The sequence below is a fragment of the Tauraco erythrolophus genome, chromosome 5 (genome assembly GCF_009769465.1).
Source record: "Tauraco erythrolophus isolate bTauEry1 chromosome 5, bTauEry1.pri, whole genome shotgun sequence".
Lineage (NCBI taxonomy): Eukaryota > Metazoa > Chordata > Aves > Musophagiformes > Musophagidae > Tauraco > Tauraco erythrolophus.
Genome location: NC_141469.1, coordinates 78,351,492 through 78,368,791, shown reverse-complemented (window position 1 = coordinate 78,368,791; position 17,300 = coordinate 78,351,492). Strand labels below are relative to the sequence as shown.

The following is a 17,300-nucleotide window of genomic DNA, read 5'->3' as shown; positions in this document are numbered from 1 at the left end:
TCCCAGGAATTTCTTCAAGGTTGTAGTCAGACACAGTAAGGGCTAAAGTGACAAGAAAAGCAAAGGCAAAGATAAAACTTGGTGTTGCGATAAGATGTCTAAGTGTAAAGTGGGAGATTGCAGAAACCTTTTGGGATTACACGTGCTCATCTTGTCCTGGATATGACTGAATACAAGCTAGTTTTTCTCCAGTGACCGTTCAAAAAAACCTCAAGATTATGTTTCTCTTCCTTGTTGCCTTTTTGCCAGTGGTTTTTAAAATTGGTTTTGTCAGTCTCTCAGCTCTGCAGCACTGGAACTGTCCTAATGGATACAGATTAAAGACTGAAAACTCTGCTTGTATAGGTAAGTTGCTGACCATTCACAGATTAAGAAAGTCGCATTTGTATTCTCTTAATTGATTTTTATAGTTTTCAAAGAGTTTTTTTACAGATTGTTTGTGTGTTGTGCTGGCAGAATTGATAAATCAGCTTCTTGATATCTTTTGTTTCTCATAGCAAACAGAACTAATTTTATTTAGTTTGTTTTTCAGAGCTCAGCCATTTGTTTGTCAGTTTAACTGTCAGAAAGCCGGGTAAACTTTTATATGAATGTTAAGAGATCCGAACTGTTCCCTAGTTACCAAAATTCCTTGCCATGGCGTTAGTGTCTCCGTATTTTCAATACATGTGCATGCATATATTTGCACTTCTATATATGTAAAATTTGTGTATAGGTGTATTTTTGTATTTCTATATGCATATAGAAAGAGTATGCTAATGATTATGTGTTAGTATATACTTAGATGTGAGCTAGATAACTTTAAAAACTACTCTTTCTATGTTTATTGGTACATGTAGATATGTGTGCTTATATTTAATAATACGTCTCAATACAATACATGAATCGCAGGTGTGTTTGATACTGTAGTACTAAAGTCTAAGCGAGATATATAACATTAATATTAGTATAATCACCTCCAGTGATTTGGAATATGTAAAATGCAGGTTCCCATTCTCTACAAAATGTAAGACAGAATGACAGAACCCTTCTCCCTATCCTGCTGTCTTGAAGTACAATTATTTTTAGAAAGCTAGAGCCAACGAAGTAGTGGGCTTTGCAGTAAGGAGTTGAGGAAACACTCTGTGAGGATTCAAGCAAACAGACCTAATTCTTAGAGTTAATGCTTTTGCCTTAGATTGCTTGCACTTCAGAAGCTCTGACTCAGTTCTTGACATGGTTCCAGTGATTTAATAACAGGTGCCTTCCCTGTGCTTTCTGCCAAGAAATACCATCTTGTAAGCAGAAAATGGAAGTATGCATGTTAAATGCTCTCGTATTGAGAGAGGAGGAGCTAGGCATTTTTTGTGTACAAATGTTAAACCTGAATGAAGGTTTTTCTGAGAGCCAAGCGCACCTAGAGTGCTTCCACACTGATGCTTGAATTCAAATGAGAAGCATACTTCTGAAATGAATCTCCATACTGCCATCTCTTACTATGCTTGTCTTCACAGTGCGGAGCACTCTCAAAGTGCACAAACTAGTGCACAATTCCCTTTAGGGCAACCTAAACCAAAGGTGTTTCTGTAGGAGAGCATCTAGCCTCTCTGCTCTTGGTGGCCATTTGGTCCATGGGACCAGACTAGACCTGGTTCTCCGTAACCTCAACCTGAAATACATGCAGTGTGTATGTCATATCCTCAGCAACTGTTGCACTTTACACAGCTTCTCCTATAGCTCCACACTATCTGCCAATACGTACGTAGCTTCCACTAGCTAATTGGGATGTATGTTAGTTATGACTTCTACATTACGGAGTTGCTCAAGTATAACAGGAGAATCCTACTGATAATGAAGGGAATTGCTTGGCTATTGTTTAATGAGTCAAAATGCACTCTAAATATTGGCATTCAAAAGGCTGCAAAGATGTATTATTTTACTTCAGTTGACGTATTTTGCATATTGCATACTTTTTTTTTTTTTTTTTGCATATTTACATCGCTCTTCTGTCAATGGAGACATAACCTGCCCTGCATTATGTCTTTTCTGGTGAAAATTAGATACATTCAGCTGCTGTGTGGATGGGAGGACTCTAGGTAAATCACCAAAACAGAATGGCCAGCACCTCAGCAAACTCTACAAGAAACAATAGTAATAGACGAAGTCTTTTGCATAAGAGCTAACATTACTACGACATACTCTGAGCAATTCCATTTAATGCAGAATAAATTAAAAACAGGACGTGCTAGGGTATTTTTTTAATTAGAGATCACTGCATTACAGGGAACTGAGCAAAGGTGAAATTTTGACGTGACATGTAAGACTAGAGGATACTTTGGCAGAATGGATTTCCCCTGTTCTTTCCTGGGTGCTGGATACACAAGTTGTGTTCTGACCAGAAGAACGGATGTATGATATTCTAGTTCATCAGTTATGTGAGATAGAGGGTGCAGAGGAAGCAAGTGGTAGGAAGCTGGAGGCAGGCTTTGAAGGTGGTGGTGGGGATAAAAGCAACGAGTGGGAGACATGACTCATACCACTGAACTGTGAAAAATGACAGCAGGCTGAACTGTGGCTTGGCGACCATTCTTCATGGGCTGTAATAAATATACCAATTGTAAAATGTTCTTTATCGTGTGTGACCGTGAAGGCATCCTGCCAGCCATAAGGACTACCCTGAATTGAGAAGGTGTCTGCTCTGTTAGTGAGCTGTTACAAGCTACGCTTACTGGAAAGCACGTAGTCTTTCCTAGATTTGTTTTCCATCCTGCCACTATGGATGAAGGTCTAGGTCGTGCTCTTCTTACATTGCTAAATAGCTCAGTTCTTAATTAGTTCCTTTTATTTCTAGGGATATTCAAAGATCAAAGACCTTCTCATCCTGTGGAAGGATAATGAAATCTAACTCTAAATGTCTCACATAATTTTATACAGTTATTTTAAGAGAGATTATTTGAATCCTGACTTGGTATGCCAAGAGAGGAGAGACCTTTCAGAGGGGCCATGTGTCCCACAAGAGAAAGGTTTATAAGAAAGTACAGGAGAACAGATCATGATGTCAGAACAAGACTAGTCTGGTGAATGAACATATCAATTTATCAGCAAGTTATGGTAGAATTGGAAGTATTTCTGCAATTTTTGACTTTGCCATCACAATTTACTCACTTATTTTAAGTTGATGTCAGGACTGAGGACTCAGTTACCTTTAAATAACTCATCTTTCTGAGACCTCAGTGAAGCATAGAACCTTCTACCTCTAAAGAAAAAGGGTCTGGGCTACACAGGAATTATTATTCCTACAAGGTAAAAAACATGTGCATAGTTGGTCCTGAGAGAGCTTTGATTTCTAACATATTTGACCATGTAAGCACACATGGTACACCAGGGGATGGGCCTTATGCCTGTTGGAATCAGTTGCCTGTGCCCTTCTGAAATACTGCTTTAGCAACATGTTTTTTCATGGTGTATAGATGCTTTCCCCACTTGAGACCAAAAAGTTTCCCACATGACACTGTTTGTCTGAAGAAACCTCTAAAGCAGCCCCTTGCATTATCAGTTTTAGACTAGATACTAGTCCCTCTAAGTCTTGGGCTACCCTCGTTAAATATATTGTATTCTGGACACTGCAAGACTGGACATGTACTTTGGCTTCAGGACTGACTTTGAATACTGACTTTGTGAGTTTTAAAACTGAAGGAAGATAGTTATTGAAAAAAATTCTAACAATATTGTAAAAAAGAATTTGAGAAAGACAAAATACAACCTGCATTATTGAAGTTTTACCTAATTGTAGGTTCTTAAATTCTGCACATCTCTACTAACTTCTGACATTAACTGATCAGACCTTGTCACTTCTTCAGGGCTAACATGCTGCACATTCCTACAGAGCTACAGCCTGCAATTGAAGGTGACAACTGCAGCTATCTAGGTCAGCTTTTTTGGTCAGATGCTTCTTTCTGTGTCTCAGGCTTTCCTACTTTCATTCTTACTGTTCACCACTCTCTTGCCATGGAACACTGGTGATGTGGAACATTAAGTTATTCCTCTTTGTATTACATCTTTAAATTCACCTTAATTAGCTAAATCCTGGCTTGGCTTTGTTCCATACAGCCTTCTGAAGACATACTGTTAAAAGTTCTTCTGTTGTATTCTGAGAAATACGAAATGCCAAAACCTTACTCATTCACAGCTATCCTTGCTTTGCAAGCATTACACAAGGAGCAGTAAGAGCCAATGAAATGGGGAACTGTGCTGTCTACACCTGTCATGACATAGGGATAAACCTGTTGAGATCTCACTGTATCCTACTGTATTTCAGAGGAGCTGCAGTCGAGGCACGCATGTTTCCTTGTTTTCAGTAGCTGTCTTCTAGCTAGCTCACTTGATGTTATACTGCCTTGGGGAAAGATGCTTGAAAGTATTATTACCAAATAGTAGTCAGGAATTCTTGAACATGGGTCTGAACCCACAGACCAATTCACAAGTAGATTCCTGTTGAATTGTCTGGAAATTGAATCCAGCTGAATGTGGACAAATACTATCCTTAGCTGTAAAAATTTAGATCAAAATAGGAAGGAGGCAAATATGTTATAAGAAATGATAGAAATGGTGTCACATACCACATTCAGCTTAATCCTGAAGAGGGCTAAGGGGGAGATACTGCATTGTTTTACTCAGTGGAAAATAGCGGATATTAATTTTGTGTTCTGTTTTAAATAAAACTGACTACTTTCTAGTATCTAGTTTGAAACTTGACTTTAAAGGGAGCTGGATGACTGTATTTGCTGATGCCTTTCAAAGAGGGCCAGATGATAGCCTCATGAACTTCATCTTTGAAAGGCAAGCCAATAATAGTAATGTGAAAGTTGCACGATCCAGGCAGTAGATCTTTTCTGTAATTTTGTAGTTACTAATTTACACATAGAATTTATTTCAAAGATTAACCCTTTTTTTTTTCCATTCTAGTGCCCAAATCCTTGAGATCTGAATCCAGAAAGTAGAAAACGAAAGACATTTTAGTCCTTTGAGATCTTTTTGCCATTTCTCTTCAATAGGTCCACAAGTCATTTCTGCATTTTATTTCAATTCTAATTTTGATTCTACTTTATACTTGGTTAAATCATACAATTGCTCTTGCTGTCATATCTGTGATATGATCACCTCTGTGGCTCTGGACTGGAAAAGTCCAGGAGTTGATAATCACCTTATTGTCTTCACATGGTATTTCCTACCATAATATTTGAGCACTTCACAGCCTCTATCCTCTCAAAAACCGTGAGTGATCAGGTTGTACTTTAAGACTCATTTAAAATTAAAGAAGATACTGAGCTGTGCCTCATCTGTTTTATTGTGACCTGCTGATAGATGGAGCATCTTTTTCCATTTCTGGCTATATTCTGTTCTTTGAGCTGTGTGCTTTTAACAAAATAGATAAAAGGGATGGGTTGTTTTCTTTGTAACCTGGATGGAATTTCACGATTCAACCTTGTTGAAAAGATTATGCTGGGGACTAGATATAGCAGATTGAATTAATCCTCAGTCAAACTCCACAAGAACCAAATTTGAGTGAGGTTATTTGAGTGTGTGTATCTCCACATGTATATTTTATGTATACAATGTATGCATTTGGGACCATAATGAAATGCGAGTTCTGGCGCTCTGTGGTTTCTCTGTATCCCTGCCAGGCATACTAATGCTTCACCTTCTGCGATCAGAGCATTTCTCAGGACTCTCAATAAAGTAGCATATTTGTATGCAAAGTCATTGAGAGCTGCCAACATCATGATGACATGATTCATCGTTTTTGCTGATTCTCAAGGCGTTTTTTTTCATAAAGAAGCCTTTGAGAACTGAGCAGAACCTCATTCTTCCTTTCAGGGCTAGCTGTCAGGGCACTGCAGACAGCTTTTGTGTTCACTAAGCCGATTTCTTTCACAGGGTAAAGTTCCCACTGGGGGATGTGGTTGCCAGGACACGTAAAACAGCTACAGCAGGATGCAACTCCGCGCTTTCCTTTGGCACTAAAAGTGCAGGTGAAGACACTGCTAGTTACCCCTGATGGATCATTTTATGATCGAGTTCTCCAAAACCTTAAGAAACAGTGGGTTTTTGTTTTCTTCCTTTTTTTTTTTTTTGTTCTTTAAGCAAAGAAGAGAGCATGTTAAGCATAGGACCCTCTTCTCTTGTTAGCACTGTAAAAGCTGAATGTTCACAGTGCTACGGAGCATTTCACAATAGTGCTGTGTCTGTTGGCCCTTCCTGTGTACCGCTGGAAGGGGCATTCTCCAGTGGCTGATCTACCTGTCGCTGCTGAGCCCCTCCTCTTTTATTGGGGGGTTATTCTTCCACTATAACCTTTCTTCAGCTGGTGCGATTGCACGCTTTTCAGTGTGTGGGGGATTTGCTTTATCTGGTGGTGATGAAAATGCGCAGATTGATAACCCTGAAATCCTCTCTTGAAGTGCAATTACTGGGAAAACAGGGTAAATTCTTGTATCCTGATCAATCAGTGTGCCCTTTCTTGGAGAGTCAGTTTTGTACACTCACATAAAGCTTGAAAATCCAGCAGGTCGTTGTCCAGTTACCTTGGTACCTAGCTCAGTAACCTGTTCTTGGTTAAAGCATGTCTTCTCAGTCTGATCTTGACTTGAGAATATCCACTAATGTTTTTAACACTTTCATGGTTTTTCTTGGTAGCTAGTTCCCTTATATGTTATTCTCTTAAGTGAATCACACTTCCTGTTAAAATGTGAATTTAATGTCTAAATTTGAATTTCCCATCTTCACTTCTCAGCCATCAGTCCTTGTTAAATCTTTCCTGCAAAAGATTATAGTGTCCTTTAGAAAATCGGGTACTTTTTCTTTGTGAAGGTATTTATATACTGTGATCAGTCCTTCTCCCAAGCTTCTTTCTGATAATCTAAGCAGACTGAGCTCTTCAAGTGTCTCACAGAAAGGCATTTTTCCTTACCCTCAAATCAGGCTTTTTATCCTTGCTGTATACGATTTCCAATTTTTCAGGATCCTTTAACAACCTATATCTGAGAAATAAAAACAACATGCCAATATAGTGTGACCACTGCCATATACAGGAGTAAAATTATTTCCTCACTGTCATTCGTTTCTCCTGTGTTTATTTGTGTTGTGATTTGAATTTCCTTGCCCAGTAACATGCTAAGTTGTCAATTTTCTGTCCATTATGAACACAAATCCTTTTCAGAGTAAGCAGTCTTCCAGATACAATATATAGGTCAGGCCTATCTTTCTTATTCTTATTTAATGTTCTCTTTATTGTGATTGAATAATAGTTCTTTCATCAGTTGTTCGCTTTTCTGAGTCAACAGACCTCTGTCTTTAGCAGTCTTACGTCTACACGGTTGTCTTTATCATCCATACTTGTGATTTCCTCAGAGAAATAACATCAGGTTTATTTAACAAGCTGCTATTGTCATACAAGCATATTGACTAACATGAAGTACACGATAGCCTTCATCAACAGACTTGTGTCTGCTTTTACACTGGTGACTAGATCAGATTAACTGTCTGGTTTAGCCAACCAGTTACTCCATTTGAAAACCAGTGCATCAGGGAGAGATATGGCATTCATGCCTGCAGACTCCTTCACGTCTCTGCTGATGCTGACAGCAGCTGTGACAATGAGCTGAGGTCATCAAAGCCCTCCCGTATGGACTATCAAAGAGCCCTTTGGTTTTAATGACATCCAGGCAATGTTAGCCAGGAGTAGCTAGTTTTAAATTGGTGACCTGAAGCTCACGGTTTCTGTAGCCCATTAACAAACTTCTAAGCCAGTCAAACCTTTCTAGAAGGGATTTGGAGGAGTTATTCCTTTAATGCTGAGGAGAGTGGCATTTACATCTCTAGTATGTGTGGAAAAATATGCTCCCGAAAGCCGATTGTTTGAAGAAGATTGTGGGTTAGAATTAGAGTGCTTTACAGAATTAAGTTGCTGAAAATGCTTGTACTTTACCTTCACAATCTGTTCCACAAAGTCGATTGCATGTATGCGTTTCATACATTGTCAAATTAGTTTGTCTGCTATGTGGAACATAATGTTGTGGGAAAACTCAGAAAACAATATGGAAATATTCCCTAGTCTTTATAGACACATTAGGTGGCTGTAAGCATTGACATTCTTTTTGAACAACTTTGACACCTGACACAGAAGAAACCCTTAAACACTTCTGCTGCAGATAGTTTTTTAAAGCAGTTAAAGGAGACAGGTTCCCAGACCCGGGGGATATTAGCGATATGATCATTACCTCTCCCTAGGTTACTGAGAGAGAAAGTTTATTTCAAAGTGCTGGTGTGAGTTGGTTAAGTTGGAGTTCCTTGTAGTTATCATGAGGTGCCATTTCTGACTTTCTTTGAACTAGGAGAATCCTCATCTAACACTCACAGACCTTCTGAAGCACTGTGGCAATTTGCATTTGATTCAAATGATCATGTAAGACAATTTATCCATGGAGAAACTCTTCTTCCATTGCCCTAAATTCTTCATTGGGAATATAAAAAAAAAAAAAAAAAATTGTTGTGAACTATACTTGGAATAACTCAATATATACAGGTAGTTTTGGTTGTGAATCGGTGTCTTTTAGTGATTTAATCAAATGTGTCTCTTTAGAACAATTTGTGTCTATTGTTTGTGTCTATTGTTTTTTTCCTACATGTGCAAAGTCAGATGATAAAACTCAGAACAAAAGCCTGTTGACATCAAATAGATCTTGGAGAGGCAAAAAGCTGCTCCTTAGGGAAACCCTCACAGTGATTATACAAGAAATATACCAGGACATGGTACTACCAGATGTCAAGCACCTCAGGAAGTTGCTATCAGATGTATTAGTTTTCAGTAGCAACTGAAGTTTATCTGAATTTTCTGCGACGATCATCGACAGTACTGCCAAAGGGGTTGATTTCTTCCCCCCTCAGTGTAAAATATGCTCCTCAGTGGTGACCTGTCTTTGAAAAATAGGGTCTTTAATTTAGGACTTAATTAATAGTTACTGCTTCTAGCCCTGAAAAAACACCATAAATATGTCAAATATCTTTTAATTCTTAAAGGCTCTAGCCTAATCTACCAATTAAAAAGCCCAGTTTCTAATTAGTTTGCTTGTTGTCTTGGTTTGGGCTTACTGCTGACAGAATATAGTTGGGTTTTAGTGTTTTGTATGTGTCTTTGAGATTTGGCTCGAACCAAAATGAGCTCAATATGAAACTCGGTGCTGTGGCAGTCTGTTTGCTGTTTTGTGGTTTTGCAAAGTTTGTTAATTTGTTGACAAAACTAAAAAAGAGATAAAGATAGAAGGAAGCCGCTGCAGGCAGCATTTGCATAGCAAATGATAATCAAATTGCAGAAATGGAGTATGAGATAAGTCTGTTCCTTGTGTTTGGGCAATCAGAGACCAGAGTGCCCAGACGCTAAGGAGAATGGTAATTTCCTTGGACAGTCTTACACTGATGCATGAAACAACACAGTCATCCTCCTCTCCTTTTTGAATGATGGGGTATTAAATTTTGTGACCAATTTATCATTAGGTAACTACATGAAGGATCTTCTTTCTCTTTGCTCTTTGCTACCTGAATTTTCCTGATCCATTCAAAAACCTGTTTCAGATATCGATGAATGCCTTGAAGGCGGTTTGGGAACCTGTGGCCAAACCTGTATCAATGTCCCAGGGTCCTACGTCTGCTCCTGTTTGCCCGGCTACACTTTGGATACTGACAAACGATCTTGCTATGTGAACGGTAAGGTTGTTTTCATTTTTGATGACTAAAAAAAGAGTTTTAGAGCTTTAGTTAGCACTATTTTTCGAAGTGCACCATGCCTGATTGCTCTCTACTGGACAGCAACTCAAGTGCTCTCGTTCACTGGGAGATAAACTGCCTCTTCTACTGTGTAGGTAAGTGGCAAGGACAAAAGTGAGTGCCGCAGAAGAGTGATGTTGAAGAATGGAAGTTATGGTGGTGGGAAAATGAATGAACATAGGAAAACAAACAAATAAAACCAAACAATGACTTCCTATTTAATAGACATACATTTTCTATGTGCTCAGAACTGTAAAGTCTCTTATCCCGACCTCACCACTTCCAGGAAAACACAGCAGTACACAAGATCTTGCTACCTTTCCCTCTTTCAGTATGTTGGTGTTGATGCTTTCCAGTGTGTTTAGGTTCTAGGGACTGTGCTGTGAAATCGAAAGCAGGAAGCCCTTATTTTTGGTTCGGACCATTGACAGTTTCTTAATAACATGAGTGCTACTGTGGGTTCTTTCTCTCCCTTGCTCTGTCCTGAGTGTATAGATCGATTTTTGAATGTGTAAGATGTATTTGAATTTTAAAAGTTGTTACCCCTTCTAAGAGGAAAATATCCACAATTATGGCCTTTGAATAATCTTGATTTTGTCCTCAACTGATGTTACCTGGGGAAAAAAAATCTTGTTGGATTTTATTGATTGATTTAACCCTATATTGCATCTAGAGAATGAGGTGGGAGTGCTCTGAAGTTCACCTTTCATCTCTCCACCTTGGTTTCCTGAATGTCTGGTTTTGGTTCCTGCCTGGGGCATGCTACAGCTCTCTTCTGATCTAGAAGCTCAGGATTTGTTTTCTGACTGATGTTTACCTGGGACTCTCGCTAATGCAGAGACAGGTTGTGACAGGACATGTTTCTGACCTAAAAAGTAGGAAGTGTATTGAGTCCCTGTGCACATAGCCTTTGGGATCATGGATATAGAATCATAAAATCATAGAATGGTTTGGGTTGGAAGGGACCTTAAAGATCATCTACTTCCAACCCCCCTGCCATGGGCAGGGAAACCCTCCGCTACACCAGGTTGCCCAAAGCCTCATCCAACCTCACCTTGAACACCTCCAGGGATGGGGCATCCACAACTTCTCTGGGCAACCTGTTCCAGTGCCTCACCACCCTCAGAGTGAAAAATTTCTTTCTTATATCTAACCTAAATCTGCCCTCATTCAGTTTAAATCCATTTTTTTTTTCAGTTTAAATCCATATAACCAAAAGTATTCTGTGCAGCTTCCAAATTGGCACCAAATACTTCAGTCAGCTCCTAGAATCATTGTTATTGACAGCAACATGTGACTCACAAAGACCCATGCTGGAATTTTGTAGTCCTGCCTAAACATCTCTAGTCTCTTAAATAGGATTTTTAAATTCTTTCAGTCAAATATTTGTAAACTCTTCACTTCTGAACTGAAGAGAAATGAAAACAAATGTGTTACCTCACAGTGATGTTTGTGCATGGGTATCTTTCGAAGAACAATCCTACCTTAATATTGGAGAGCTTCAACTTTTAAAAAAGCTATTACTAACATTTATAGCAACAGTAGAAAGTGAGCAATGGTTCAGGATCTACTGTGATGGATAAGGAACCCTTATGCTAGGTATAAACCCTTCTGTAGGGGGTACACAAAGTGAAATACCCTCATGTCTTTATACAGGAAACTCTTTGAGGCAGGTGTTGTTTACCTGTTCATTAACCCCGATAAAATTAAGTCCTACATCTGACTGATGCCTTTACAATTAAAGTTAGATTTTTTTGGTCCCTGTTCCATTTACAGCCCCCATTCACAAGTGCCTGATAGGAAATTCAGAGAGTGGAAAGGACAAAAACAGGGTATATGAATGCTCTTGGTCAACTAATTGGCAAAAATGCAGGCAGTACGGCTGTCAAATTCCTGAGATAAATCAACCTTGCTACACTTCACTATTTATTTATCATTTACGTAAAGCCAGTCTTCATAGTTCAAATATTCTCACATGGGGTTTCTCAGTGCAAATAGCAGTAGAAAAAGGGAGTCGCTAAAATCCTAGAAGCAGCTGTTATAACTGGGTGATAGCTTGAAAACTTGAGACACACAACAGTCTGTTAGTATAGAAGCAGAGTGTTGATCATCTTCCTTGTGAACAGAAGAAAGTTATATGTTGGGTCCTTGTTATAACTTTCTGCCTAACTTGCTCGTCATTCGGAGAAAACAAAATTGGTCTCATTCCTCTGCTGTGAAAGGGGTTGAATGAAACAACCTTGCAACCATGATGAAGGTGGAGCATCTGGCTAAAATTTGTACAAGTGATGTCTGCTGAGATTAAAACCTCGGGATCTATGCTAATAATAAAGATGTTTAGTTTAAAAGATTGCTGCTCAATAAAACCAGTTTAATGTTCAAAGTAGATGTGCAAGAAAACTGATGTGTCTTTGACGACTTCCATCCCTTATAAACGCAGAGTTGCTTCTGTGTTGCAGGAAGATCATTCAACAAGTGATTAGACAGGCTTGAAAGCTGTCATTCTGTTGGATCTATATCATTAATTGCATTTCAAAGTCATTTGGTTAGAGCATTACTTGTATGCCATGATTTGTTGTTTCAGGCAACCACGTTATAAATCCCCACCGTTACCACCACAATGGGCTTTCTTCTTTGAATGTTGTTTTAATAGTAAATTAAAGACTAGGCTGTATACCCTCAGATTTATTTATTTTTTAATTAGAAAAACATCTCTTTCTTTTTAAAATAAAGGCTAAAATGTAACTGTTTACATAAAACTGATTTCCTCTGCTACGTGCTTGATAGACATCCATAATATTCAAGTCGCCTAGATGAAAACCATTGTGGTTTGAAAACACAGTTAAGGTTCCTTGGGCAATCTTAACTGCCCTGTGGTGATACTCTAAAAATAACAGAGGACTTGATAAAACTGGGTTAGTGTAATCTGCAGCCCCAACCATTGTGTCCTCCTAACTGTACTTCCATACTTATCACCTGGTTTTAAGGTTGCAATAAGGCTATTTGAACCATCCCAGTTGCTCATCACTTTCGACCTTAATTGGATTTCTAGAGTTTGGGACATAATTGGAACAGCTTTCATTTTAACATATTTTATGTTAAGTTACTGATACGCTTTTACTCTTCACTTGGTATGAATACAGTTTTTGTCTGGAAGGAGTTGTTGCTGTTGAGCTGTTGGAGTTTTAAGTACAGGTCTTTTGGTGGTCCTTCAGCCCTCTGCATCACAAGAAACTTCCACTTCCTTTGTCCTGACTTGGGAAGTTCAGTTTCCCTGTTTGGATAAAGTGAGATGAGACTCCGGACCACCTCTCTGTGATAAGTTCTTGCTATAGTGCAATAGATGGAAGCAGTCTTCAACTCGGAGATGGATCCATGGCATAATTCTTCCAACGTCAGTTAATATGCACGCAATGGTTCTTCTGAACTCTGACTAGGCTGTAGCATTTGGGGTTAGTGCCAACAATCACTACAATCTCAGTTTCATGACTCAGAATTTTGACCTAACTTTCAGCATTAAATGTAAAAGGACCACTACATTTATATCTTATTGATTCTTTGTGATATGCCTGGAAAATTATCATTAAAGTATGAGACAGATGATTAGATCCTAAACTTTCTTTCTGGCTTGTATAATACTGATGAGAACCCAATGCAACAAAAGTGCAATGCTTAGCTATTACTTGGTCTCTTTTTGTTTTCTCTGCAACAGACCCTGCACCATTCCTACTTTTAGCCATGGAAATGCCATCTTTAGAATTGACACTGAAGGGACCAATCACGAAAGATTGGTGGCTGATACTGGTCTGTCAACACTTATGGATTTTCATTATTCAGAAGAGAAAGTGTATTGGGTAGACTCTGAAAGGCGACTACTTCAAAGAATTCACCTGAATGGCACAAAACAAGAGGTAATCAGTTCTCTGGAATGAATATGGGCATAAAACCCTCTGTGGAAACCACCTGCTCTTTAAGTACAATTCTGTCATTCCTGTTCGTTGATTAACACTTCAGACTTACTAAACAGTTTTTGCTGTCGTAATAGTTATGGTCCTAAGTCTAGGCTATTTTACTGGCATTCACAGTACATTCAGTATTTTCTGTGGATCAAGTGAAGGGGAGTAAAAATGAAGGAAAGGAAATTCAGACGAACTAAAGGTTTGAAGAGAATAATATTTTTATCAGTTTTAAATTAATCCATGGAATTATGGCAGTTTGTCTTCCAGATTACTGTAACTCAGACTGGCACAACGGTATGAGAAGAATGTACTTGAATTCCTACTAGTTTTTTCTCAAACCTTTTATTCGTTTCTATGGTTGCATAAATGCTTCTTTTAGCACTTGATCCTTTGTTCAGAAAAGCTGTGCAGTTCATCGCATCTGCCTGATTAAGAAGGGCGGACAGGCTGTTGTGGCTGAACTTTGATGCTGTGAGAGCCTTCTTTGTTTGAGAGAGATTGCCAGTGTTCCTGTACCCATGTGGAGTCTTCACTGCTGTATTTTTTGGTGATTTTAAGGATCGGGGTCCAGCAACAGTGTGTTAGGAAGCATTCCATCTGTAACAGTACAGGTCTTGGTGCTTCATAATGTGCCAAATGCAAGAAGTTGCAGGTAAAACGTTAGTCGAGCATATTTCTCATGGAGAAGAGTTTCCCCTTTCACAGGGGGTCACTCAGTTCAGAAAGGGTATGTGTAAGTACAAAGACCAAATGAAAGTGACTAAAGAATAAGAAAGAGAAATATCTACAGGTCTGAGAGAAAATGAAGCAGGCAAAGGAATTAAATGGGAGGCTTTGGTTTGGCATTCTGTTCCCTATATTGAAAGTCAAGTTTAGGATAACCATTAGGATGCTTCTTGTCAACTTTTTTTTGTTTGTTTACAGAGACTATGTTACATAGACAAGGGCATTTCAGGATTTGCTATTGACTGGATAAATCAAGACATTCTGTGGGCCAATAGGCAGAAAGCAACCATAGAAGCAACAGACATGAATGGGAAGAAACGTCGAGTTCTTCTAAGAGATGTTGGTCGTCCCACAAGGATTACCATTGATGCTGAGCAAAGGTAATTTAATTAGGTTAGTAATTTCATTGAAACAGACTCGAAATATGCAAAGTACTATGACTGCAGTTTATAGGCTGCTGGGCTAGTCTGCACGCAGTGTATTATCTGTAGTTCAATACCTCCTTGAACTTTGACAAAAGGGGATAAAAGATTAATAAGCATATAAGAGATAAATAGAGAAGTGTGTGAGAAAAGTCTAATGCAGAATCTATACCTCTTTGTCATCAGGGAAAAATTTGCTAGTGAGGAGAGCTGAGGGAAAACAGGCATGGCTGGTCCTTTCTCAAAGACAGCAAAGTTTCAGGGCAGCAGAAAGCAGGATTGGAGCAGCAAGGGGAATGATGCCTGCCAATGCTGGGAGTCCCTTGTTCTCCAAACCTGGCACACTTAGAATATAAATTGGTAGGTTTTCTGAAAAAAAAGTCTAAATTTATTTTTGCTCCTATTTCCCTTGTTTCTCTGTCAGTTGCTCTGAGTATTGATTCTGACTCTACTGTTGCTACTTTGTGTAACCAGTAATTTGGCCTTCATAAAGATGCTTCTTTCAGCTTCAAGCCATTTATACTGAGAACCATGCTCACATAAGAGATTTGGCCTCCTCCAGAGTTATCAATATGAATTGTCATGGTGAGCTCTCCATGCTAATTTCTCTTTACACATAAACCTCTTCTATCAAAGTTGCAAAAATAAAAGCTTGAGGAGACTTTGAGATGCTTCTGTTTTGTACAACAAAAGCGTGTTTTGTTGCCACTTTTGATTTTCAGTAAAGTTGCTCAGTAGTATGTGACACTATTTTAATATTAAGGCTTATGTGTCCTCTCCTAGTACATTTGTACATAAACCAACATTCTGATGCTCGTAGCATTACTAGTATTCTTTGGAGTCTTGTAATTTGAGTAGAATTTAAAGGCCTGAACATCAGCCTCTGTATATATATTTTTTTCTGATTTCCTTTGAATTCCTGCTTGACTAACCTGATCGCCTTCTATGACAAGGTGACCTGCTTAGTGCGTGAGGGAAAGACTGTGGATGTTGTCTACCTAGACTTTAGTAAAGCTTTTGACATCATTTCCCACAGCATTCTTCTGGAGAAACTAACTGCTTGTGGCTTGGACGGGTGTACAGTTTGGTGGGCAAAAAACTGGCTGGATGGCCAGGCCCGAAGAGTGGTGGTGAATGGAGTTAAATCCTGTTGGTGGCCTGTCACAAGTGGTGTTCCCCAGGGCTCAGTACTGGGGCCAGTTCTGTTTAATATCTTTATCAACGATCTGGACAAGGGAATTGAGTGCACCCTCAGTAAGTTTGCAGATGACACCAAGTTGGGCGAGAGTGTTGATCTGCTCAAGGGTAGGAAGGCTCTACAGAGGAAACTGGACAGGCTGTAGGAGGTTCAACAAGGCTAAGTGTCGGGTCCTGCACTTAGGTCATAACACTCCATGCAATGCTACAGGCTTGGGGCAGCGTGTCTGGAAAGCTGCCTGGCAGAAAAGGACTTGGGAGTGTTGGTCCACAGCCGGCTGATTATGAGCTGCAGTGTGCCCAGGTGGCCCAGAAGGCCAATAGCATCCTGGCTTGTATCAGAAATAGTGTGGCCAGCAGGACTAGGGAAGTGTTAGTCCTCCTGTACTCGGCACTGGTGAGGCTGCACCTCAAATACTGTGTTCAGTTTTGGGCCCCTCATGACAAGAGAGACATTGAGGTCCTGGAGCATGTCCAAAGAAGAGCAATGAAACTGGTGAGGGGTCTGGAGCACAAGTCTTATGAGGAGTGGCTGAGGGAACTGGGGTTGTGCAGTCTGGACAAAGGAGGCTCAGGGGAGGCCTTATCACTCTCTACAACTACCTGAGAGGAGGTTGTAGCAAGGTGGGTGTCAGACTCTTCTCCCAATTAACAAGCAACAAGACAAGAGTAAATGGTCTCAAGTTGCACCAGAGGAGGTTTAGATTGGATATTAGGAAAAGTTTCTTCACTAACAGTGTTGTCAAGCATTGGAACAGGCTGCCCAGGGGACTGGTTGAATCACCATCCCTGGATGTATTTAAGATATGATGTGACATAGATGTGACACGTAGGGACATGGTTTAGTGGTGAACTTGGCAGTGCTAGATTAGCGGTTGGACTAGATGATCTGAAAGGTCTTTTCTAACCTAAACAATTCTATGATCATATTAATGTGGTATTTACCAATCTTGGAAATATTCACAAGTCCTCAAATCCACTGTCAAATGCCATCAAAACACATGTTAAAAATGGCATTGTAGGGATATATTTGCTGAACTAATGCGAAAGTTTGGGGAGACTCAAGTGTGTATGTTCACCTAGGTGTGATTCACCATGAATAAAAGCTGTACTCATGTGCTTACAGGGAGGCCAGTTAGCCAGTAATAAACTGTAAAGAAAGCAGACTCCAGGAAGTCTGACATCATTTGCATGC

At 39.4% G+C, this 17,300-nt stretch overlaps 1 protein-coding gene across 1 annotated transcript in view; it reads left to right on the top strand.

The window, feature by feature from the left end:
- Positions 1-218: 218 nt before the first annotated feature.
- EGF (epidermal growth factor) overlaps positions 219-17,300 on the top strand; it is a 61,950-nt gene continuing 44,868 nt past the window's right edge. Inside the window, 5 exon segments of the mRNA XM_086612138.1 lie at positions 219-345; positions 9,610-9,741; positions 13,514-13,528; positions 13,531-13,712; positions 14,685-14,866. Coding sequence (XP_086468264.1) covers positions 219-345; positions 9,610-9,741; positions 13,514-13,528; positions 13,531-13,712; positions 14,685-14,866 — 638 coding nt within the window.